The sequence below is a fragment of the Nycticebus coucang genome, chromosome 21 (genome assembly GCF_027406575.1).
Source record: "Nycticebus coucang isolate mNycCou1 chromosome 21, mNycCou1.pri, whole genome shotgun sequence".
Classification (NCBI taxonomy): Eukaryota; Metazoa; Chordata; class Mammalia; order Primates; family Lorisidae; genus Nycticebus; species Nycticebus coucang.
Genome location: NC_069800.1, coordinates 67,118,797 through 67,141,696, shown reverse-complemented (window position 1 = coordinate 67,141,696; position 22,900 = coordinate 67,118,797). Strand labels below are relative to the sequence as shown.

The window sequence follows — 22,900 nt, the reverse complement described above, 5'->3', positions numbered from 1 at the left end:
CACGCCGAGATGGACCGCGGCCCCGCCCCGTCAGGCAGCTCCAGCGCGGGCCCGGGGACAGGGACGGGTCAGTACCCGCGCCGCCACCGCCCGGGATGGCCGGCTTCCCGTGGCGAGCTCTGGGAACTGCCAGAGCTGGGAAAGGGGCCGCGCTCCCTGGCCCGGGCATCCCGGGAGCAGGTTACTCTTTAACCCGCACTACCCACCCCACCTCTTACGTAACCCCGGGGGTAGGGGGTGGAGCCCTCCCGGAGTTCAGGGCCAAGTCCTACCCGGGCGATTACCCTGCCGGCCGGCTGCACCCCAGTCGTCCCGACTAAGCCCGGAAATCGCCACTGCGAGCGCCATTCCCAAGCCCGACGCGCAGGACCTCAGCTTCGGACCCATCTTAATACTTGCGGAGACACCCCCTCCGCCTTCCCCCCGCCCGCAGGCCCAAACCCTCCCAGCTTTAAGGGAGGGCAGGCTGTAAGGCACTGTGTTGTTCATGCGATCGATTTATTTGGATTTACTTAGACGCGCCTTCTCTTGGGCTGAAGAGGCACCTAACGGGTTGGCAGACCGAGATCTGCAACTTGTGCTGTCAGCTGGGGAGGGGGGCTGGGCCTCGCTCTGAAGGAAAGAATTGGGGACTTGAGTATTCCGGGCAGGGAGTGGCCTCCAATCCTGCCTTGGGCTGAGGCCGGTGGAAGCAGGGGGCCCAGGTGTCCTGTTTATGTCCACTAATGCTAATAGCCAGAGCTGGGGGCTCTGGCCATTCCTGGGCCCTCATCTCCTGGATGCTCTCATACACGTTTTCCAGGGGTCTGTGGTCCATACCCAGGCCCTTAAGTGGGAGAGCCTCGTAGGCCAAGTCACTCTCCAGGGCCATGATTGCTCCCCTGCTCTTGGGGTCCGGCGGGTCTGTAGTGGATGCTAAGTCCTTCCTTTTAGGCTTGCACACCCTAGAGTACAGGATGTCCACCTGCAGCAAGGAAGTGGACAGTGAGGGGTGAGCCCCACACCTCTGCGGAGGATCTGCCCAGCCACCCTGGCCCCCTTTACCTGAGCAGCTGGGGACACCTCAGCACTAGCCTGCTGCAGTTCTTGGGGGGCCCTCTGGGTTATCTTGAGCTTCTGCACGCAGGCATACTCAGTTGCCACAGAGCTGGCTGCCAGGCCCAGGTTGGAATAGGTGGCCAAGGGGCCAGCGGAGGGTGTGGCAGTAGGTGGGCCCTGGGGCAGCTCCTGGTGTGGGAAGGCAGAGGGGGCTGCTTGCAGCCTTTGGAAATCTCTGGACACCTCCAGCCAGCAAGGGTGTAGATCCATGCTGACAGGGCGCTGGGCTGGGGGTGGGGTCAGGGTAGAGGTCACTCAGGAGCAGGGAACACATCCACCCAACTGCCCACATTCTCCCTGGGAGGCTCTGAGCTGCTCTGCTCACCTCTGCAGCCTTGGGGCCCCACATACAACTCGTGCAGTCTGGAGTCTGACTTGCTGAGGGAACGAAGCTGGGTCTGTCTCAGCAGTGCCTGGGGGCAAGACAGGCAGGTGGGTTCCCAGTCACCCCACCCTGGCCCAGGGACAGCCAGGCACTCACCACTTCCGCTGGCATCACGCTGCCCTGCAGCCTGGCACACCGCCTCCGCCCCCGCTTCCTGGGAGCAAGAGCATCATCAGGCCAGGGGTGCAGAGGTGAGGGACAGGGGCAATCAGCCTGCGTCCCCGGTCCAGGGCGAAGGCGGGAGCTTAGCTGCATGCATACACTTGCCTCTAGCCCCTCCCTGAGCTGGGCAGTGGAAGGCGGGCCTGAGGCAGCCGTGAGCAAACTGAGACAGATGGACGTACCTGCCACAGGCTGTGCACAGTGCCCACAGCCAGAGGAACAGAGTGCAGCATGCTAGGACCCAGAGGGCAGGAGGGGCTGAGAGCACCAGCAGCCCCATCCTGTGAAGCCTGGGGGCAGAAAAGAGAGGGAGCACAGCAGGCAGGTGGTCCCTGTTGGGCTCTGACTCAGCACAGGAACACCCCTGCTTCCCAGCTCCCCCCACCCCCGTACTCTGTGGCCCCTTCCTCCCAGAGGCACCCACCTTTCCACCTCTGGCCAGGGCTCCTGGGGAAGTGAGCTGGTGGAAGGTGCTCTGCCTGGCCCCATCGGAGCTGGGAAGGATGACCACAGCAATGGAAGCATGGCCAGTAAGGACAGGATAGCTGAGACCTGGCTAAAGCCAGCTGTGGTCACTACAGCCCAAACTCAAGACCTGGGGAAGCCCCAGGGCCTGCGCACCACAGGCCACAGACCATCTCTGGTCACCCCTGCTCAGATGTGGCCTCCTTGTCTCAGGTGATGTTTCCAAGCCACTTGGTACAGAGTCCAGCACCCCAAGAAACCGGAAGGGAGGCAGCAGGAAGGAGGGAGCTACTGAGGGCACGGAGTACTTGCCCCACTTCTCCCTGGCTCTCCTACTGTGGCACAGTCCCTCCCACAGATCTTCCTCCTTCCTGGGGCTCTGGCAGAGCTTTTGCAGGTGGGGGACACCCCACAATTGGCATAGTTCAGCAGCACAGAGGCAGGAATTGGGGGGTAAGAGGGATGATTTCTGCCCAGCCCTGGGATTAAAATTCTCTCACAAAGGAGGTCTAGCCCTCTCAGACCCCAGCCCTGCAATGCCCCAACCTCAGTGGGCACCAAGAGGCTTCTGACCTGTCCAGGCAGGACGCTGGAGCAGGCACTTACCAAGGAAGTGGGCCAGGCCTCTCCACAGCTCTGTCTGGGGCAGGCCAGGAAAGTCTCTGTGGTGTTGCGCTCCCCACCTCACTTCCTGCCCCGCTTCTCACAGCACATTTCACAGCACCTCCCAGACAGCCTCCTACCCACTGTCAGCCCCGCCCAAGGCCTAGACAGGGCTCCATGAGTGTATGCTTCCATCTGGCACAGTTCTGAGGGCCCAGCTCAAGTCCCCTCCACACATTGGGAGGGATGCAGAGCAGGACACTGGATGTCCAGTGGCACAGAGCAATGAGGGCAGCCATGTCCCTCTGCCTGAATGCTCCCCATGACCCATTAGGGGCCACAGTCCTCATACCCCACTCACTGGAGCATCACCACGCTCCACCCACATCTGGGTGTCAGCCAACCTGGGGGCACACCCAGCTCTGATCTACCTTGGTCAGAGAAGGGACAATGCTTGCACTCCTGGGGGCCCTCTGACTCTGGGCAGAGGCGGTACCCTCACCAGGCTCCTCTGGGCCAGCCTGGCTGTCTACAGCCCTGCACAGCCCCTCCTTTCCCCAGAGACCCTGCAGCCAGCCCAGTCTCCACTGAATGACTACTGTGGCGAAATTACTTTAATTCCTTGATAAGGAGATACCTCAAGACACTGGCAGGTGGAGCTTGGTAAACAAATAAGTGTTCAAAAGTGACCTATAGCCTCATCTCCACTCAGCAGTGTCCACAGTCCCAGGCTGGCAAGGCAGACGGAGGGGCCTTCAGAGGTGTCTGAGGTGAGGGGCCATGGGTCTTCCAGAGGGCAGCCTGAGTAGGTCCCAGGCTCTGTCCATGGTGCCCGAGGGTCTCTAGAACTCAGTCATCTTCTTGTGTGTGTCTGCCTTCCTCTGCTCCCGCTGTAGGCCTGCCTCCTGGGCCCGCAACTGCCCCAGCTGCCGCTGGGCTCCGGCTAGCTTCTCCTCCAGCTGGGCTGCTGCTACACTGTGCCTAGGGAGGGGCCACCAGTCAGCATGGGTTCCTGGCCATTGTCCCTGGGCCCCAGGTCACTATGCCCACTGCCCAGACCCTTCTCAGACTTAGCCTGCCATGCTTGGGTCTGGTGACCACTTATATTGCACACATCACCCACACACATCACCGGCACACATCCAGTGGGCTTGGCCACCCCAAGTTGGGCCCCACATGTACCGGCCAGCATTGCGAGCGAGGGCCTCCTGGATACCCCGGATGTCCCGCTGGGTCCGCTCAATCTTCTCCTCAGTCTGGAAAAGCTGCAGGCTCAGGGCCCGCTTGGCACTCTTGCTGGCATGATATATGTCCTTGCTCTTCCTCCCTGGGGGGGCCTCTCCAGCCTCCTGGGCCCCAGAAGTCTGGCCCTGCAGCTTTTCGTTCAGGAAGTCAAACACGGTCCGAGGTGGAGGGCGGTCCCCAGGCTGGCCCCTCCTCCCCCGGCATTTGGGGGGCCTGCTGGCACCAGCCTTGCTGCCTATGGGCCGCTTCTGCAGAGCCTTTGCACACTGGTCCAGTGACTTCCCTCGAGGCAGCACTACAGCATGGATGGGCTCCACCCGGCCTTCCGCGTGCCGGCCCAGACCTGGGGAGATGTGGGGCTGGCATCACTGTTGCTACAGCAGCACCCCCAGCCCAAGGCAGCCTGCACTCACCCTTGCCAAACTCATAACCCATCTTGGCGAGGAGTCTGGAGCCGATGCCCCGCGTGTGTACCTCCCAGCCGGCAAAGGCGGAGCTGCAGGTCCCAGCATCTGCATTGCCTGACTCCACCACTGCAGGAGGCAGAGGGCAGTGCTGGCCGGTCAGAGGCCTCTGCACAGCACTCTGAGCTCTGGCCAGCATTAGTTCAAGAGTTCCAACTACTGGGCAGAGCCCTAGTCCCCACACCTAGGGCTCTCCAAGGGTCACTCAGGCTTGCTGTGGGCAAGTGATGACAGGCAGAGATCGCTGCCATCCCCATGGCCTGCTGCAGCCCCCCACCCCTCAGGGAGGCACCTGGTTGTACTGGGGCTCCCTCCACAGGCCCTCCCTGCCCTCATAGAAAGTTGCCAACCTCACTTCATGCCTTATTCCTCTCCATCACATGGATGTGGGGCTTCAGTAGCCACCAACTCCCGTCATAGACACCTGGGGACACCTCCCAAATTTCATGCTAGCCAATCCCTCAGGAGGGCCATACACTGCCCACCCATTCCTATTCCTGTATCCTCACTGGCTGTCTGGACACACCCTGTGTACCTGCCAGGACGACCCAGAGGGGCTGCTCCTTCCTACACTGCATCCATCCCTCAGTCACCCCAAGACTTCCTTGGCAGCTCCAGCACCAGCAGCCCCTTTTCTTACCCTACCATGGCCATGATCTCCCAATGGTAAAACTGATTTTGCACATGTATTCCCTGAAGACAAAGACTGGCCCCTGGTGCTGTGGTCTCTGGGTCTGCCCCAGGCCCTTCACATGCTCTTATTTCCACTCCGTCCTGAGGCGTGGTGGCACCCTTGTGGCAGCTACTCACTCCCCAAATGTCTGATTGGATTGTGGGCCGTTCGGGGTGACCACCCCCCTTCCTGGTGCAGGGTACCGAGAGCTGCTGCCACACCTCGAGCATAGCTGGAGTCATCTGTGCCGCCGCCATCTGAGTCAGAGGACTCTGCAGCCTCCGTGCGTAACGGAGGCAGGATGCTGTCACCCTCCACCACTGCCTCCTTCAGCAGCAGTGAGTCGAACTTGACTGTGTAGTAGCCACTGTCCACATCTGGAGGGCAGAGACAAGCTGCAGGTCAATACTGACAGGTGGTGCTTCAGTCAGGAGCCTTATCTTGGGCCCAGAGCTGCAGTCCTGATGTCCAACCCAAAGGAGGCAGGGAGTGGTGGCATGATGCCAACACCCAGAAAGCATGGGAAGTTTCCAGAAAGGGCCCCGTTAGCCCTGCAGCTCAAAGACAGCCAGCAGGGAGCCCATAGTTTCATTAAGGAGGCCCCTCAGCCTCACCGGTAATCCGGGCTGAGTGCCAGAGGCCATCCTGGTGCTTGGCCAGACATGCAGAGCCAGCCTTTAAGGAGCTCAGGTCTGGGTCCTGGAAAGGGCGCAGTTCATCCAGAGAGACCACTTGCCCATGGGAGAACCTGCAGAGAAGCCACAGGGTGGAGGCTGAGACACAGCCCAGTAGGGAGAGAGAGAGACAGGGAGCCACACAGAAAGACAGGCATGCACACACACACACACATATGCTGTACATACATGTTCACACACACAAATACAAGTGCACTGCCATGCATAAGCACACACATGCACACACGCACATACATACATACTCCTGCATGCTTGTGCATACACATACAGTTGCCCCTTCATATACAGGACCACTTGCAGACATCAAAAGCCACAGATGCTCAAGTCTCTTATATATAAAATAGTACAGTATTTGCATACGACCTAGGCACATCCTCTCATACACTTTTTTTTTCCTTGAGACAGACTCTCACTTTGTCACCCTTGGTAGAGTGCTGTGGCGTCACAGCTCACAGCAACCTCAAACTCTTAGGCTTAAGTGATTTTCTTGCCTCAGCCTCCCAAGTAGTTGGGACTACAGGCACCCACCACAACACCTGACTATTTTTGCAGTTGTCATTGTTGTTTAGCTGGCCTGGGCCAGGTTCGAACCCGCCAGCCTCAGTGTATGTGGCTGGTGCTGTAACCACTGTGCTACGGCGCCGAGTCCCTTTTTTTTTTTTTTTTTTGAGACAGTCTCACTGTGTTGCCCTCAGTAGTTCCCATACACTTTTTTTTATCATCTCTAGATTACTTATAATACCTGGTACACAGTAATGCAATGTGATTCCTGCTTGGTTGAATCCACGAATGTGGAACTCAACTGCATCACTACATACACACACACACACACACACACTTGCATTTTCTCTCTCAGGATGGACTTGGCTACTCCAAGCCTCTGTTACTCTCTAGCTTACTAGGTTGGAGTGACAACATGGCAGATAGGTGAGTGACTCAGCTCCCATCATGTTTCCACCAGACAATCAGGCAGATGTGTCCTGGGCTAGAGTGACAATGTGACAGACAGCCCAGTGACCTTGGCTTCCATGGCCTCCACCAGTCAGGCAGGCAGATGCGCTGCAGGGGTGCACGGGTATGTAACCACAGGACTGGGTCTTCCTCAAACTAAGAGGATCCAGTTATAAAAGTACCTTGACTTTTAGATACCAGTGAACTCGTAAACTTAAAAACAAAACAGAAAAGGAAGAGGAAATGTCAGGACGGACATAGAGCTTCAACCTTTAACTTGGCCAAATAAAGAAATGAAAACACTAACCACCATCTACTACTACTGTGTCATCACTTGAAATAGGAAACTGTTTTAACCCAAGAGCAACTGAGGACTAGCATTTGTTCCACAACACAGAGGCAGGGTTGTCTTTTCAGGTAGAAACTGATGGGTGGAAAAGAGAAGATGAGACAGCCTCAGATGCCTCCTTAGGCCAGACTCACAAGCAGTTCCTTCTCACACAGGGCATTGCCAACTGGACTGAGTGGCTTTGGGGGCTCCAGGGCCATGCCCCAAATGCACTGCAGTGGACAATGGCTGAAAGACTCATTCAATTGAGGAGCAAAAGAATGTGTTTAAAATGGGAGAGCTAACCCAGAGGTGAATTTGATTCAATGATTCCCTTTGACACACACCCATACCACATCAGTTAATCAAACTTTTCTGGATAAATATTCTGTACTATCACAAACCTTAAAATTTGGTGTACTCTGTAACCCACCAAGGGTTTCGAAGAAATGATTTCTAGAAAGTAATAATATATACAAAGATTTAGCCACAAGGATGTTAATCAAATATGAAAAATTTGGAAATACCTAAATTTCCAACCTTGGAGAGTATTGAGTTAATGGCATATCCATAAATACAATGAATTTAAAATGGAGAGAACAGGAGAACCTATGCACGGCCCCAAGCACACAGGATGTCTTCCCGTGACAAAGCCAGCATCACACTCTTGGGAAAAGATAGACCATGGATTCCATAAAGAAAAATTAACCGGATTTCATATATGAACAACCCCAATTCAATCACTCACCTCACAACATTCATTGAAATACATTCCAGAATAAGTGAAAACTTAAATCTGAAAAAAAACGTTTAGAACTAAAAGAAGGTTCTAAGTTCCAGCTGGGGCTAAGAAGATTTCTAGAAAGTAATAATATATACAAAGATTTGCCCACAAGGATGTTAATTGATTTCTGGATCAAAAAAAGATTTCTGAGTCTCCCTTACAGGGAAAAAAATCTAAAACTTGACAAAATTGTCAAAACTCACCAACACAGAGTTCTGAAGACTGACGAAAGACAATATTTAAAGTTCTGAAAGCTGACAACACATTGAGAAGAGATTATTCTGGAAAAACCACTCAGCTGTAGGTCAGAACACTGGGAAGTCTGCAGCCTCTATGCCTGAGGCTGCTACCTGCTCCCATTCTTGGCTCAGCAGACATGAGAGTTTTACTAGCCCTGGTCTGGATGTGAAAACCAGCAGCAGAGGGTGGATAAGGAACAGCAGTGAAACCCAGGGGTGTAGAGCTCAAAGTGATTAATGTGATAAGAAAAAACTAGGGTTGAGACCCCAGTTGTGATAAGCACTGGGCTGGCCAGACATTTATCGGGAGACTCTGAAAATGACAGAGCCATAGAAGAACTCACCTCCCCAGCTCTCTTGTCAACTAATGTATGTGTCAGTGGCTCCAAGAGAGGGCGTGGGAAAGCAAACACAGTGGCAGAGCTGGGACTGGCTGAACTCACCATCTGCTCCTGACCCACACAGCTTGAGTGCCTGAGCAGGAACGCCTTTGGGGCTAGAAGTATTTCAGCACAACCTCTGCCTAAATCACTGGCTCACCACTACACTATGCAGAAGCCATTCCTAGGAAGCCAAGCTAAAAAATAAAAATCAATTTTAAAAATCCTAGCAGAGATATCAGAGGCTGCACACTATGCAGAGGGACAGCTTTGCCGTTTAGTCCAGAAAACGTAAATTAAAACAAACAACATAAAACTCAGGAAAACAACTCAGAATCCAGATACAGATCACCTAACAAATCCAGTTTTCAACAAGTTATGATGAGACAAGCAAACAGGAATGTGCAATCTGTGTTTAGGAAAGAAGTAGTTGACAGAATTTGACTGAATGGCCCAGATCTCAGCAAAGACTTCAAAGCAGTTATTACAGTTTTGTTCAAAGAATTAAATGAAAATATGAAGACAACCACTCAAGATATAGGAAATTAAGAGAAATCAAATGGAAATCACAGAACTGAAAAGTACAATCACTGAAAGGAGAAATTCACTAGAGACAGAGGAGGGAAGGATGAACAGGCGAGCACAGAAGATTTGGGGCAGCACGACCACTGTGTGACGCCCACGAGTAGACCCTTGTCGTTACACATGCGTGAGACCCACAGAATGTGCAGCACTAAGAGCGATCCCAGTGTAAACTAAAGGCCTTGAGTGACAATGATGTGTCAGTGCAGGCTCATGGACTGTAACAAAAGAACCACACTGGAGCCAGGTGGTAATTTTATGGGAAGGACTAGGTATGTGTCAGGCCAGGGGTATATAGGAAATCTCTGTACCATCCACTCAATATTAGTGTGAAACTAAAGTTCCCCTAAAAAAATAAAGCCTATTTAAAAAAATTTCCAAGTAAGAAAAGCTATGTTTTTTACTCGTGGTTTTTTTTTTTGGCTGCGGCTGGGTTTGAACCCACCACCTCCGGCATATGGGACCGGTGCCCTACTCCTTGAGCCACAGGCGCTGCCCAAAAGCTATGTTTTTTAAAAATCCACCAGATGAACTCAAGTTGCAAATGAATCAGACTGTGTAACATTTGAAATTTAAAAAAATAAAGCGCAAATATGTATCATTTATAGATGCACACATCTGTAAAGAATTATTACACTGTCATGTACTGCATAAGGACAGCTCAATGATGGAGCATGTGTATCAAGGGTGTCCCACCTTTGGGCTTCTCTGGGCCACAGTGAAAGAGTTATCTTGGGCCACACAGTCAATACACAAACAGTAATGAAAGCTGATGAGAAAAAAAAAAAAAAAAAAAAGGCGGCGCCTGTAGCTCAAAGGAGTAGGGCACCGGCCCCATATGCCGGAGGTGGCGGGTTCAAACCCAGCCCCGGCCAAAAACTGCAAACAAAAAAAAAAAAAAAAAAAAATAGAGTACCTTTAGGGCGGCACCTGTGGCTCAAGGAGTAGGGCGCAGGTCCCATATGACGGAGGTGGCGGGTTCAAACCTAGCCCCGGTCAAAAGCCACAAAAAAAAAAAAAAAAAGTCCATGCATAATTTTGTGATATTCACCACCAGAGGTAAGAAAGAAAAGTCCTCATGGGCGGTGCCTGTGGCTCAGTGAGTAGGGCACCAGCCCCATATACCGAGGGTGGTGGGTTCAAACCCGGCCCCGGCCAAACTGCAACAAAAAATAGCCGGGCACTGTGGTGGGCCCCTGTAGTCCCAGCTACTCGGGAGGCTGAGGCAAGAGGATCGCCTAAGCCCAAGAGCTGGAGGTTGCTGTGAGCTGTGACGCCATGGCACTCTACCAAGGGCAACAGAGTGAGACTCTGTCTCAAAAAAAAAGAAAAGTCCTCATATAATAATCTTAATTATGCTACTCGGGAGGCTGAGGCAAGAGAATTGCTTAAGCCCAAGAGTTGGAAGTTGCTGTGTGCTGTGATGCCATGGCACTCAACACAGACTGTCTCAAAAAAACAAAAAAAAGAGATGATCAAATTTTTCTTTAAGTTGAATGTCAGATTGCAGCTCAATGCATTCCATTTGAAAAATTTATGTTGACTAAAAATGGAGTTGCAAATACACCAAAATATTACTTTCTTGGAAATCTTGAAATCTGTTTTCAAATTCTTTTATCAAATTGAAAAGCAAGGCTGTGTATTTTTTACTGTTTACAGGACTGTATTCAGGTAATGTGTCAAAATGTGTAAAACTGCCTTGATTTGAGCTTCCTATAATTTCAGTTTCATTTGGAATGCTGTTATGGCTTGTAACGTTTTGGTAAGTTGGTTTTCACCTTACCAAAGACACATGTTTAACTCATTTAAATTAGTAGTTAAATCCACTAAAAATGCTAAATCTGTAAGACAGTTTTTGCTGTCAAATTCTGGTACAAATTTGGTTTTTGATACCATAAATGACTTGATAACATGTTGCAAATTATAAAATCTTTTCAACATTTGGCTTAGACTTAGCCATCTTTCTTCTGAAAAGTAGATGATGTCACCAGAGTCAGCATCAGCACTTTCAAAGAATTCCTGGAATTGGCAATGATTCAATCCCTTGGCCCTTATGAAATTCAGTCTTCATGATGATTTATAGAACATTATCCATTTTTAAAGCTTTTTGGGTATAAGTTTTCTTCATGTACTATGGAATGATAGTTCTTGAGTTTTGGGTGGTGTCTGCATCATCTATTAATTTTACAAGTCTCTCTCAACCATTGCTGGGGCACCGTCAGTAACTATACCAGATACATTGACAGTGGACAAAGCAAATTGCTTTGACGTATTCTTAAATTAATTAATTTAGAGACAGAGTCTCTCTTTGCCAACCTTGGTAGAGTGCCATGGCGTCATAGCTCATAGCAACCTCAAACTCTTGGGCTCAAGCAATTCTCTTGCCTCAGCCTCCCAAGCGGTGAGGACTACAGGTGTCTGCTACAATGCCCAGCTATCTTTTTTTTAGAGATGAGGTCTTGCTCTTGCTCAGGCTGGTCTCGAACTCCTGAGCTCAGGCAATCCACTCGCCTTGGCCTCCCACAGTGCTAGGATTACAGATGTGAGCCACTACACCCAGCCTTAACATATTTTTTAGTGCTTTATATAAATCTCTTGATTTAGCTGTGTCTTTCAATAGCACTAAAAAAGCCATTTCTTCAGTGACATTATATTCATCATCAATACCTCTAATAAAAATGGCAAGTTGAGTCACACTGGAGCATCAGTGCCATCACCCATTGCACCACACAGTAATTAAAACTAGCACCTTTACTCTCCAAATTCCTTTTGAAATATTTTCCAATTTCTTCAACTTGACAATTTGATTGGCTATAGTCTGATGAGGAAAACTGATTTTAGAAATAAAACCAGTCGCATTTTTTTCAGGGCAAAAAAACACATCTGCCATGCTTTCCGTATACATTGCTCAATAAACTCACCATCGGTAAATGGGTTTGATTATTTTGGAATTAAGTATGCCACCACATAACTGGCTTTTACTTTTTTCTTTTCTTTTTTTTTTTTTTTTTTTGTAGAGACAGAGTTTCACTTTATGGCCCTCGGGTAGAGTGCCGTGGCCTCACACAGCTCACAGCAACCTCCAACTCCTGGGCTTAAGCGATTCTCTTGCCTCAGCCTCCCGAGTAGCTGGGACTACAGGTGCCCGCCACAACACCCGGCTATTTTTTTGTTGCAGTTTGGCCGGGGCTGGGTTTGAACCCGCCACCCTCGGTATATGGGGCCGGCACCTTACCGACTGAGCCACAGGTGCCGCCCATAACTGGCTTTTACAATGGAATCTATCTGAATTGTAACCTTTTTTTTTTTTTTTTTTGAGACAGAGTCTTTTTATGTTCCTCTCGGTAGAGTGCCATGACATCACAGCTCACAGCAACCTCAAACTCTTGGGCTTAAGCAATTCTCTTGCCTCAGCCTCCCAAGTAGCTGGGACTACAGGTGCCCACCACAATGCCTGGCTATTATTTTGTTACAGTTGTCTTTGTTGTTTAGTTGGCCTGGGTTGGGTTTGAACCCGCCAGCCTAGGTATATGTGGCCGGTGCCCTACCAACTGAGCTACAGGTGCCAAGCTTGAATTATAACTTTTTAAAGCAATTTTGATAAAGAGATTTTTTCAGTTCCACTATTTTATTCTTACAACATAATCCTTCATATGCATTGAATTTGGCAGCATGTTTTGTACATAATGCCTTTAAAGTTATATTCTTTAAAAACCTGCACAAGTTTCCTACAAATTATTAGCAAAGTGACTTATTATTGGCCTCAACAAAAATGTAGTCATCTGTCCACTTTTCACTGAACAATCTTCCTTCATCTGTAATTTTTCTTTTTTAGGATTCTGTTTTCTTTTGAGACGCTGTAGAAGCCATGTTGGGATTAAAAAATAATAATAGATAAGGGACTATATTTACTTTTATTATGAAAAGTAGGCTCCGCACCTATAGCACAGTGGTTACAGCGCCAGTCACATGCACCGTGGCTGGTGGGTTCAAGTCGGCCTGGGCCAGCTAAACAACATCAAATAGCTAGGCGTTGTGGTGGGTGCCTGTAGTCCCAGCTACTTGGAAGGCTGAGGCAAGAGAATCACCAAAGCCCAAGAGTTTTAGGTTGTTGTGAACTGTGATGCCTCAGCACTCTACTGAGGGCAAAAAAGTAATTGATAGGAAAATAGAAAGCAAGGCCTGGGCCCTTCCAAATCTCGGCTGCCAACACGGGACAGCTGCCAACATGGGGCGAGGTGGAGGCCAACTGGAGGCACGACGTACCTTAATAGTCAGGTAACAAATGCCTATCTGACTGATGAATAACATTAACACTGAACGTTCCAATGGTTAGGTCAAAGTATTCTTGATAATCGCTGCCTGAAAAGTTACCATGAGCACATGTAATGTCTGATAGTATCAATTCTACTGTCTGCACTTGGAAGATCACACACGGGAAACCGCACACTGAGAGAGGGTAGGTATGTTTATTTTATGCAACACTGCAACATGACGTTGTCCTATCCACAAAGTTCATGCTCAAGAATGAGGCAATCAAGTTCCACAAAGAAAAAAAAAAAATCACAAAAAAATGGCTTGGTGCTCGTAGCTCAGTGGTTAGGGCGCCAGTGACACGCACCAGGGCTAGTGGGTTTGAACTTAGCCCAAGCCTGCTAAACAACGACAACTGCAACAAAAAAATAGCTGGGCATTGTGGTGGGTATCTGTAATCCCAGCTACTTGGGAGGCTGAGGCAAGAGAATCACTTAATCCCAAGAGTTTAAGGCTGCTGTGAGGTGTGATGCCACAGCACTCTACCGAAGGTGACAAAATGAGACTGTCTCTTAATAAAAACAAAAATCTCACAATGTTTTAAGTAAGTTTATGATTTTGCATTGGGCTGCATTCATAATCATCCTGGACCACGTGCAGCCCACAGGTTGGACACCCCTGGTATGTATAACGGTACCTCTGTAAGATTACAATGGAGCTGAAAAAATTCTCATCACCTAATGATGTAACAGTTGTCATGCTGTAGACCAGCTTCTTTGTATTTTTCATAAATTGAGCATAGCCTATGTGTACAGTGATTATAAGTCTACAGTAGCGTACAGTGATGTCCTTGGTATTCATAGTCACTCAACAGTCACTCAGAGCAACTTCCAGTCTTCCAAGCTCCATTCACTAAGTGCCCTATACACATGTACCATTTTTTATCTTTTATATTCTATCTTTATTACACTTCTTTATGTTTAAATACAAAAATACTGTGGGAAGACATCATATTCAGATCAGTTAGGGTTTGTTTTATTTATGAGGAACATTCAGATAGGGCACATAGATGTTAACCATTGCAATCTCTTCATATTGTGTTTCCCTTGACCAGTAGGTAGTGTCCATCTTTGTCTTTCATTGTTTGTGTTGGTTTGAATCCCATTGTATCTGCATACAAGATTGCCCCCCAGCTTTTTTCTTTCTACTTGCCTGGAATACCACTGCCCATCCCTTCATCTTGAGTCTTAATCTATTTTTTGAGGTAAACTGAGTTTCTTGTAGGCAACAGATAATCTGGCCTGAGTTTTTTTATTCAGTTGGCCTGCCTATGCCTCTTTAAAGGAGAGTTCAAATCACTCACATTAATTGAGAGAAGTGAGAGATGTGGCAGAGTTCTGGTCATCCTGTTTTTCAGAAATCCAGAGCTTAATTTTATGCCTCTCACCATCGTGGAGCCTAGGCTTTGTTCTTTAATTTCTGGGTAGGTTTACTCTGGTGGTGAACCCTCCTGTTAATTGTTATGAAGAATGAGTCTGAGCATTTCCTGTAGAGCTGGTCGAGTCATGGCAAATGTCCTCAGCATGTGGACGTCACAGAAGTATTTGATTTCTTTATCACAAACGAAACTCAGTTTAGCAGGGTATAGGATCCTGGGCTGGAAATTGTTTTTTTTGTTTGTTTGTTTGTTTGAGACAGAGACTCATGCTGTCGCCCCGGGTAGAGTGCCGTCGCATCACAGCTCACAGCAACCTCCAACTCCTGGGCTCAAGTGATTCTCTTGCCTCTGCCTCCCAAGTAGCTGGGACTATAGGCACCCACCACAACACTCGGCTATTTTTTGTTGCAGCCATCGTTGTTTGGTGGCCCGGGCTGGATTGGAACCCGCCAGCTCAGGTGTATGTGGCTGGCGCCAAGCCTGGAAACTGTTTTGTTTAAAAAGGTTGAAGGTCAGGGTGGCGCCTGTGGCTCAGTGAGTAGGGCACTGGCCCCATATACCAAAGGTGGCGGGTTCAAACCCAGCCCTGGCTGAACTGCAACCAAAAAATAGCTGGGCATTGTGGCAGGCGCCTGTAGTCCCAGCTGCTCGGGAGGCTGAGGCAGGAGAATCGCGGAAGCCCAAGAGCTAGAGGTTGCTATGAGTCCTGTGACATCGTGGCACCCTACTGAAGGCGGTAAAGTGAGACTCTGTCTCTACAAAAAAAAAAAAAAAAAGGTTGAAGGTCGATAACCATCCTTTTCTGGCTTGGAAAGTTTCGTCTGAAAGATCTGCAGTCATCCTTATACTTTTCCCTTTGTAAGTAATACTTTTCTTATGCCTGGCTGCTTACAGAAGTTTCTCCTTTATACTAACATTGACAGAATTAATTACAACGTGTCTAGGAGATGCTTTGTTTGGACTGAGTCATGCTGGGGTTCTGAAACTATCTACTATCTCAATTTGTGTCTCTTGCAATACTTGGGAATTTATCTGCCAGGGCAGAAAATTTGTGCCTACGGGACCATACTCTTCTATGGTCATACAATCCCTATAATTCAGATGTTTGATTTCTTGGAATGATCCCATAACTCTCTCTGGGAATATTCTGCTCTTTTTCTCCATTTTTCTGCCTCTTTGAATGCTTGGGATACTTTAAACGTCTTGTCTTTTTTATCTGAGATTCTTTCTTCTCACTGCTCAACTCCATTTCCAAGGGACTCTACTGTATTTTGAAGCTCCTCAAATACCTTTTCTTTCTTTCTTTTTTTTTTTTGAGAGTAAGGTTTTTTTTAATGGTAAACTTTGGTTTTTGTACATTTTTTGGCCCTTTTTAAAATTTCAAAATATTAAGGGGATACAAATGTTTTGTTATATGGATCACTTTTGAAATGCTTGAGTCCCAGCTATAGGTGTGCCCATCAACTGAATAGTGTTCACTGTACCCATTAGATAGGTTTTTGCCCTTCCCTTCCTTTCCTCCCCCAACCCCACTTGATTTCCACTGAGTTTTACTTCCCACTGTACACACGTGTTCTTGTCAATTCCTCAAATACCTTTTCAATTCTTTAAGCTCTGCTATATCTTTCCTTAAGTCCATATCCTTGGTGACTTTGTCTTTTAATTCATTAATTTATTGAGACAAGTTCTGAACTACTTTTTGATTCTCTGTTTCCATCTTTTCCTCCATTCGAATTATCTTATTTGCCATCCAGATTCTAAATTCTATTTCTCTGTGGTCTTCAGTTTCTCTGTGGATGGGGTTCTCTGTTGTATCTTCTTTGACGTCCCCAGGAGACATTGATCTGCTTTTATTTTTCATATTGCCAGAGTTCTTCAGCTGATTCCTCTCGAGTATTTTTAGCTTCTTCCTTTTTCAATATGTTAATTATACATTTTTAGTTGAATCGATAGATTGTCCCTAATGAGTCCACTCGTTGGTAGTGCCACTGCTGCACTGTTGTCTTTCTTCCACTTTCTTGTTTTTGCCGCTTGATTCAGTCTGGGTGATATGTACCTCACACAGTCCTCTCAGTGCAGAGTGCTTCTCATTCGGCTTCTATCCACTTAAGTCCAATATCTCTCCCTTTGGGCACAAGCCTCTGGCAAAAGCTACTTCTAGCCAGCCATCTTCCCACAATTCTCCCAGCTCTAATTTCTCAATCAGACAGCATTTGGGTACCATCAACGTCAAGACCAGTTGTGCCACCGTCCACAAGTTATCAGGATGTTGTTACTTCCCGGCAGTGATGGGAGAGCAGTGCAGTGATCAAAACAGCATGGTACTGACACAAAAACAGAGATACAGATCTATGGAATATGATAGAGAATCTAGAAATGAACCTAGTCACATATCGTCATTTAATCTTTCATAAGCCTAACGAAAACATGCAATGGGAAAAAGAATCCTTATTTAACAAACAGTGCTGGGAGAATTGGTTATCTACATGCAGAAGACTGAAACTGGACCTTTACCTCTCACCACTGACAAAAATTGATTCTCCTTGGATAAAAGATTTAAATTTAAGGCATGAAACAATAAAAATTCTAGAAGAGAGTGTGGGGAAAACACCTGAAGATATTGGTCTGGGAAAAAACTTTATGAGGAAGGACCCCACCCCGCCGCCCCCAGCAATTGTAGCAACACCAAAAATAAACAACTGGGACTTGGTCAAGCTAAAAAGCTTTTACACAGCTAAGAGTACCATAAGCAGAGCAAACAGATAGCCCTCAGAATGGAGAATTTTGCATGTTATGAATCTGACAAAGGCCTGATAACTAAAATCTACAGAGAACTCAGATTAAACAATAAGAAAAGTACAAACAACCTTCTGTATAAGTGGGCAAGATATTTGAACAGAAACTTCTTTGAGGATGACAAATGGCTAATACACACATGAAAAAAATGCTCATCGTCTTTAATCATGGGAGAAATGCAAATTACAACCACTTTAAGATATCACCTAATCCCAGCAAGATTAGCCCACATCACTAAGTTCCAAAACACCAGATGCTGGTATGGATGCGAAGAGAAGGGAACACTTCTAATACAGCCTTTTTGGAGAGAAGTATAGAGAATCCTCAAAGATCTAAAAGTAGACCTTCCATTTGACCCTGTAATGCCATTACTAAGTATCTACCCAGAAGAACAAAAAGCATTTTACCACAAAGACATTTGCACTAGAATGTTTATTGTAGCTCAATTCATAATTGCCAAGTCATGGAAGCAACGTAAGTGCCCATCAACCCATGAATGGATCAACAAACAGTGGTATATGTATACCATGGAATATTATTCAGCCATTAAAAAGATGGAGACTTTACATCTTTTACATTTACCTGGATGGAGCTGAAATATATTCTTCTTAGTAAAGTATCATAAGAACGGAAAAAATAAATATCCAATGTATTCCATACTAATATGAAATCAATATATAAACAATTACATGTTCCTAACAACAATAAAACACTATTATAGTCCAGGTCAGGAGTAGAGGGAAGCAAGAGTGGGGAGGACGCAGGGCAAAGGAGGGAGGGCATGAGGCAGGATCTCACCTAATGTGCACACTGTCAGGGTGTATAACACACCCCTGAGTGAGGGGCTCTTCTACAAATGTAACTTTACCCCTGAAGTGTGAACAATGTAACCTAAATATTGTATCTTCATATTAATTTGAATAAAGTTTAGAAAAGAATAAATACAAAAATACTTATTGTGCTACCATTGCCTACAGTACTCAGTACAGTATTATGCTGTAAGGTTTGTAGCCTAGGAGCAGTGCGCTGTACCATACAGCCAAGGTATGTGGTAGAACAAACTAGCTACATCTGTGTAAGTGCCCTTTGGTGCTGGGAGAATTGGTTACCTACATGCAGAAGACTGAAACTCTACAATGAACTGCTTAGACAGAGCACAGGGGCTCACACGTCTGGGTAGCTTAGGCAGGAGGATCACTTGAATTCAGGAGTTTGAAACCAGCCTAAGCAAGAGCCAGACTCATTTCTACAAAAAAATAGAAAAATTAACCAGGTGTTGTGGCCGATGCCTATAGTCCCAGCTACCTGGGAAGCTGAAGCAGGAAGATCACTTGATCTCAGCAGAGTAAGGCTGTAGTGAACTATGATGATGTCACGGCACTCTAGCTAGGGCAACAAAGTGAGACTGTCTCCAAAAAACGGAAATAAGGCTCGATGCCTGCAGCACACACGGCACCAGCCACATACAGCGAGGGTGGAGGGTTCAAACCTGGCCTGGGCCACCTAAACTGCAACAAAAAAATAGCCGGGCGTTGTGGTAGGTGCCTGTAGTCTCAGCTACTTGGGAGGCTGAGGCAAGAAAATCGCTTAAGCCCAAGAGTTTGAGGTTGCTGTGAGCTGTAACGCCACGACACTCTATTAAGGGGGACATAATGAGACTGTCTCAAAAAAAAAAAAGAAAAAGAAAGGAAAGAGATAAGGTCTCGCTCTGTCGCCCAGGCTGAGTTTAGTGGTACAATCATTTCTCACTGAAGCCTCAAACTCCTAGATTCAAGCAATCCCCCTGCTTCAAGGCTCCCAAGTAGTTGGGACTGCAGGTACACACAACTCTGCCCAGTTAAAATTTTAATTTTTGAGGGAGATGGGGACCTGCAATGTTAGCCGTTAACCAGGCTGGTCTTGAATTCTTGGCCTCTAGTGATCCTCCCACCTCAGCCTCCCAAATTGCTGGGATTATAGGCATGAGCCATCACACTAGGCCTGTATTATTTTATTTCTTTGTTTTGAAAAATCCAAACCAGGCTGGGGGTGGTGGCTCACACCTATAATCTTAGCATTCTGGGAGGCCAAGGTGGGTGGACTGCTTGAGCTCAGGAGTTTGAGACCAGCCTGAGCAAGAATGAGACCCCATTGCTACTAAAACAGATTCAAAAACTAAGGCAAGAAGATCTTGAGGCCAAGAATTTGGGGCTGTGAGCTATGATGACACCACAGCACTCCACCCAGGGCAAGAGTGAGACTCTGTCTCAAAAAGAAAAAGAGAAATCCAAAGCAAATCTAAGAAAATAACTCATCTGTCTTGAGTGGTAGTGAGGTAGAGTTGTAAGATGCTTTCAAAGGATTCAGCTCAGGCCTAATGCTGACAAAGCAAGCAGCTTCACAGGGAAGAGTGGATGGAACTGTGGCTGAGGGCAGCTCAGAGCCTTTCTCAGTCACTGTGAATAGGCACTTAGTACTTCTGCTCCTGCTTCTTCCTGTGAAGCAGGGATGACTGCAATGCCTAACTTACAGGGCTGCTATGCAGATGCCTGAATGTGTATGGAAGTCTCTGAATGGTGCCTGGACAGGTGAAGCACCTCGGGTATATGTCAGAGCTTGTATCACACAGTACAGCATCTAGCAATGTGGATAATCTTATAGGAATGTACCCTGGCTGTGCGAAATTCATTTAGTGAGCTGGGCTTGTGCACTTATCTCTGCATGTGGAAAGGGAGACACAACAAATAAGATTTTGGATCCAGCAGAAGTCTGTGCAGAAATAAGACATCCAAAGAATTAAAGATGGTTACACTGAACTATTGGCTATAACAAAAAATTACCAACTGGAAGTTTTTGTAAATAATCCATGTAAAGAAAAAGTAAAAAGGAGCAAAAATAAAGCTATGGGGGCTGGGTACAGTGGCGCACACATATAATCCCAGTACTCTGGGAGGCTGAGGCAAGAAAATTGCCTGAGCTCAGGAGTTCAAGATCAGCCTGAGCAAAAGCAAGACCCCCGTCTCTACTAAAAATAGAAAATTTAGCTAGGTGTAGTGGTGGCACCTGTAGTCCCAGCTACTCAGGAGGCTGAGGCAAGAGGATTTGCTTGAGCCCATGAGTTTGAGGTTGTGTGCTATGATGCCAAGGCACTCTACCCAGGCTGACAAAGTGAGACTCTACCTCTATTTTTTGAAACAGAGTCTCACTTTCTTGCCCCTGGTAGAGTGCTGTGGCATCATAGCTCACAGCAACCTCAGATTCTTGGGTGGCAGCTACAATACCCACCTACTTTTTAGAGATGGGGTCTTGCTCTTGCTGGGGCTGGTCTTGAACTCCTTAGCTCAAGCAATCAACCCGCCTTGGCCTCCCAGAGTGCTGGGATTATAGGCGTGAGTCACTGTGCCAAGACTTCGTCTCTTACAAAAAAAAAAAAAAAAAAAAAAAGAAGGAAAAAACTATGCGTTTAAGGAAAAAAGACACTATGGCAACAACTGTGGATACTTTAATATAAACAAGGCATTACCATTAAATTTATCAGGTATAATAACATGGAAATTACTTTTTTATTAACAGCCTCATCAGTTAGGTTAGAGGTGCATCTTTAGGTATTTATAGGAGCAATATATCCAATAATTTCTAAAATTCACTGTACAACATTCCAGGAAAAGAAAAAAATAAGGCCTGGAAAACACATGAGGCAAGATTAACAAAAACGTTAAATGATGAAGCTGGATGATAGATCATGGATGTTGATTTTATATTACACTCTCTGATTTTGCATATGTTTGACAATTTCTGTAAGTAAAGTAAATTTTCAAAGTGCATTCTGTAAGATAAAATTGACAACAGGTCGGAGACCTGTTCTGTTCAAACATAAGCCCTTCGAGGCTTCTTTTTTTTTTTTAATCATATTTGTATTTATTTATTTATTTTTGTGTGTGTGTGTCTGTTTTTTTTTTTTTTTTTTTGGCCGGGGCTAGGTTTGAACCCACCACCTCCGGCATATGGGACCGGCGCCCTACTCCTTGAGCCACAGGTGCTGCCCCCCGAGGCTTCTGATTAAGCAAAGAAATACCAAGTAAACACCCGGATGAAGGCGCTCAGTGAGACTCACCCGCCCAGAAGCCAAAAGCGTAACTGCAGAGCCTAACAGCGCTCCCAGGCGCGGCAACCCGGTGACCCGGCGACCGCGGGGCTTTACCTGCAGTGCTCCTTGAAGCGGCATTTCCCCTCCAGGAAAAACGGGCAGGGCTTCAGGGACTTGTGCGTGGGATAGAGGTACAGCACCCGCACCCCAGCAGAGCCGTCGGCCGCCTCCTCGGCCCCCACGACCATGGCGCTGTGGTACTCCAGGGTGCCCCACGAGCTGTAGTAGGGCGCGTTCACCTTCGTCCCGCTCAACCCTTCCTCATTGTCATTGTCGTCGTCGTTGCTATCTTCTGCCTCTTCCTCCTCCTGCCCACCTGTGGAGGGCTCTGGCCCTGCCTCCGTTTTAGGAACAGTCTCCAGTTCTCCCCCAGGGACTGCTGACCCCTCCACCACCTCAGCAACGGCCTTCTGGAAAGGCAGGTAGTCGGCATCGTCCCGGGCCGGGTGCTGTCCATCCAGGGCGGCCAGCAGCTTGCTCTTCCGGATAGACACCAGGCTTGCCTCAGTGAGCTCGATCAGCTCTTTCAGGTCCCCCTGCAGCTGGCGTAGGTCCGCCTGCTCGGATGGGTCCAGGCCAGCGCCCAGGGCCAGCTCCACCTGCTGCAGCTGTGCATAGTAGGTCTGCAGTGCAGTCTCCAGGTTCTCCTCGTCCATTCTGTGAAAAGGACGCTGGTTGCCCTGGGACGTGGGTTCGCGGGTCCCTGGGTCCTGGGAGAAAAGCTGCGCGACGAGGAAGAGAAGCTACGTAAGCCCCGATCGGCCGCCTTATTCGAGCGGAGCGTGTCACCAAGCCCTCCCAACAGCCTGCGCGAACGAGAGCAGAACACAAAGGGAGCAACTCCCCGGGGAAAGGCCAGGCCCGGTCTAGTGCGCGGCCCGCCAGCCCGGCTCCTCCCCAAGCCGCCCGGCCCTGCGCGACCTGCCCCAGAGCCCTCTCCTCGCGCCCGCCCAGCCCGCCGGCCTTCAGCTCCCTCAGACGAGCGGACGCCAGAGGATGGCGCCGCCCAGCCTCTCCTAGACCAGGCCTCACCCCGCCCGGCCCCGACCCCGACCCCGCACACCGCGGCCCGCCTTGCCCGCGACGGGTTCCGACTCCGCGCGGCCACCCAGCTGCCGCCATAGAGAACCCGCCGGCCTCACCGGCTAGAGCGGCCCGGCGCCCCCTTCCGCCCTCTCGGCCGGCCAACACTTCCTCCGTCGCCGCCGCTGCCGGAAGTGCCGGCGCCGGGG

General features: G+C 48.4%; 2 protein-coding genes across 5 annotated transcripts; both read right to left on the bottom strand.

Annotated features, from left to right (window-relative positions):
• Positions 1 to 18: 18 nt before the first annotated feature.
• LIME1 (Lck interacting transmembrane adaptor 1) lies at positions 19 to 2,769 on the bottom strand. 3 transcript variants are annotated; one of them, XM_053574921.1, is made up of 7 exons: positions 2,717 to 2,769; positions 2,070 to 2,139; positions 1,828 to 1,935; positions 1,580 to 1,637; positions 1,424 to 1,511; positions 1,045 to 1,325; positions 19 to 964 (listed from the first exon to the last, which is right to left on the bottom strand). In XM_053574921.1, exons 2-7 carry the CDS (start codon positions 2,132 to 2,134, stop codon positions 584 to 586), a joined length of 981 nt encoding a protein of 326 aa, XP_053430896.1. In that variant the 5' UTR covers positions 2,135 to 2,139; positions 2,717 to 2,769; the 3' UTR covers positions 19 to 583. The 3 variants fall into 3 exon arrangements, with proteins under 3 accessions (XP_053430896.1, XP_053430894.1, XP_053430895.1); XM_053574919.1 differs by lacking the exon at positions 2,717 to 2,769 and having other exon boundaries at positions 2,070 to 2,170; XM_053574920.1 differs by lacking the exons at positions 1,580 to 1,637; positions 2,070 to 2,139; positions 2,717 to 2,769 and having other exon boundaries at positions 1,828 to 1,934.
• Positions 2,770 to 3,549: 780 nt separating this feature from the next.
• ZGPAT (zinc finger CCCH-type and G-patch domain containing) lies at positions 3,550 to 22,892 on the bottom strand. Of its 2 annotated transcripts, none has more exons than XM_053574905.1 (7): positions 22,811 to 22,892; positions 21,723 to 22,390; positions 5,710 to 5,843; positions 5,317 to 5,472; positions 4,372 to 4,491; positions 3,896 to 4,301; positions 3,550 to 3,694 (listed from the first exon to the last, which is right to left on the bottom strand). In XM_053574905.1, exons 2-7 carry the CDS (start codon positions 22,322 to 22,324, stop codon positions 3,556 to 3,558), a joined length of 1,557 nt encoding a protein of 518 aa, XP_053430880.1. In that variant the 5' UTR covers positions 22,325 to 22,390; positions 22,811 to 22,892; the 3' UTR covers positions 3,550 to 3,555. The 2 variants fall into 2 exon arrangements, with proteins under 2 accessions (XP_053430880.1, XP_053430879.1); XM_053574904.1 differs by having other exon boundaries at positions 22,732 to 22,836.
• Positions 22,893 to 22,900: the final 8 nt, after the last annotated feature.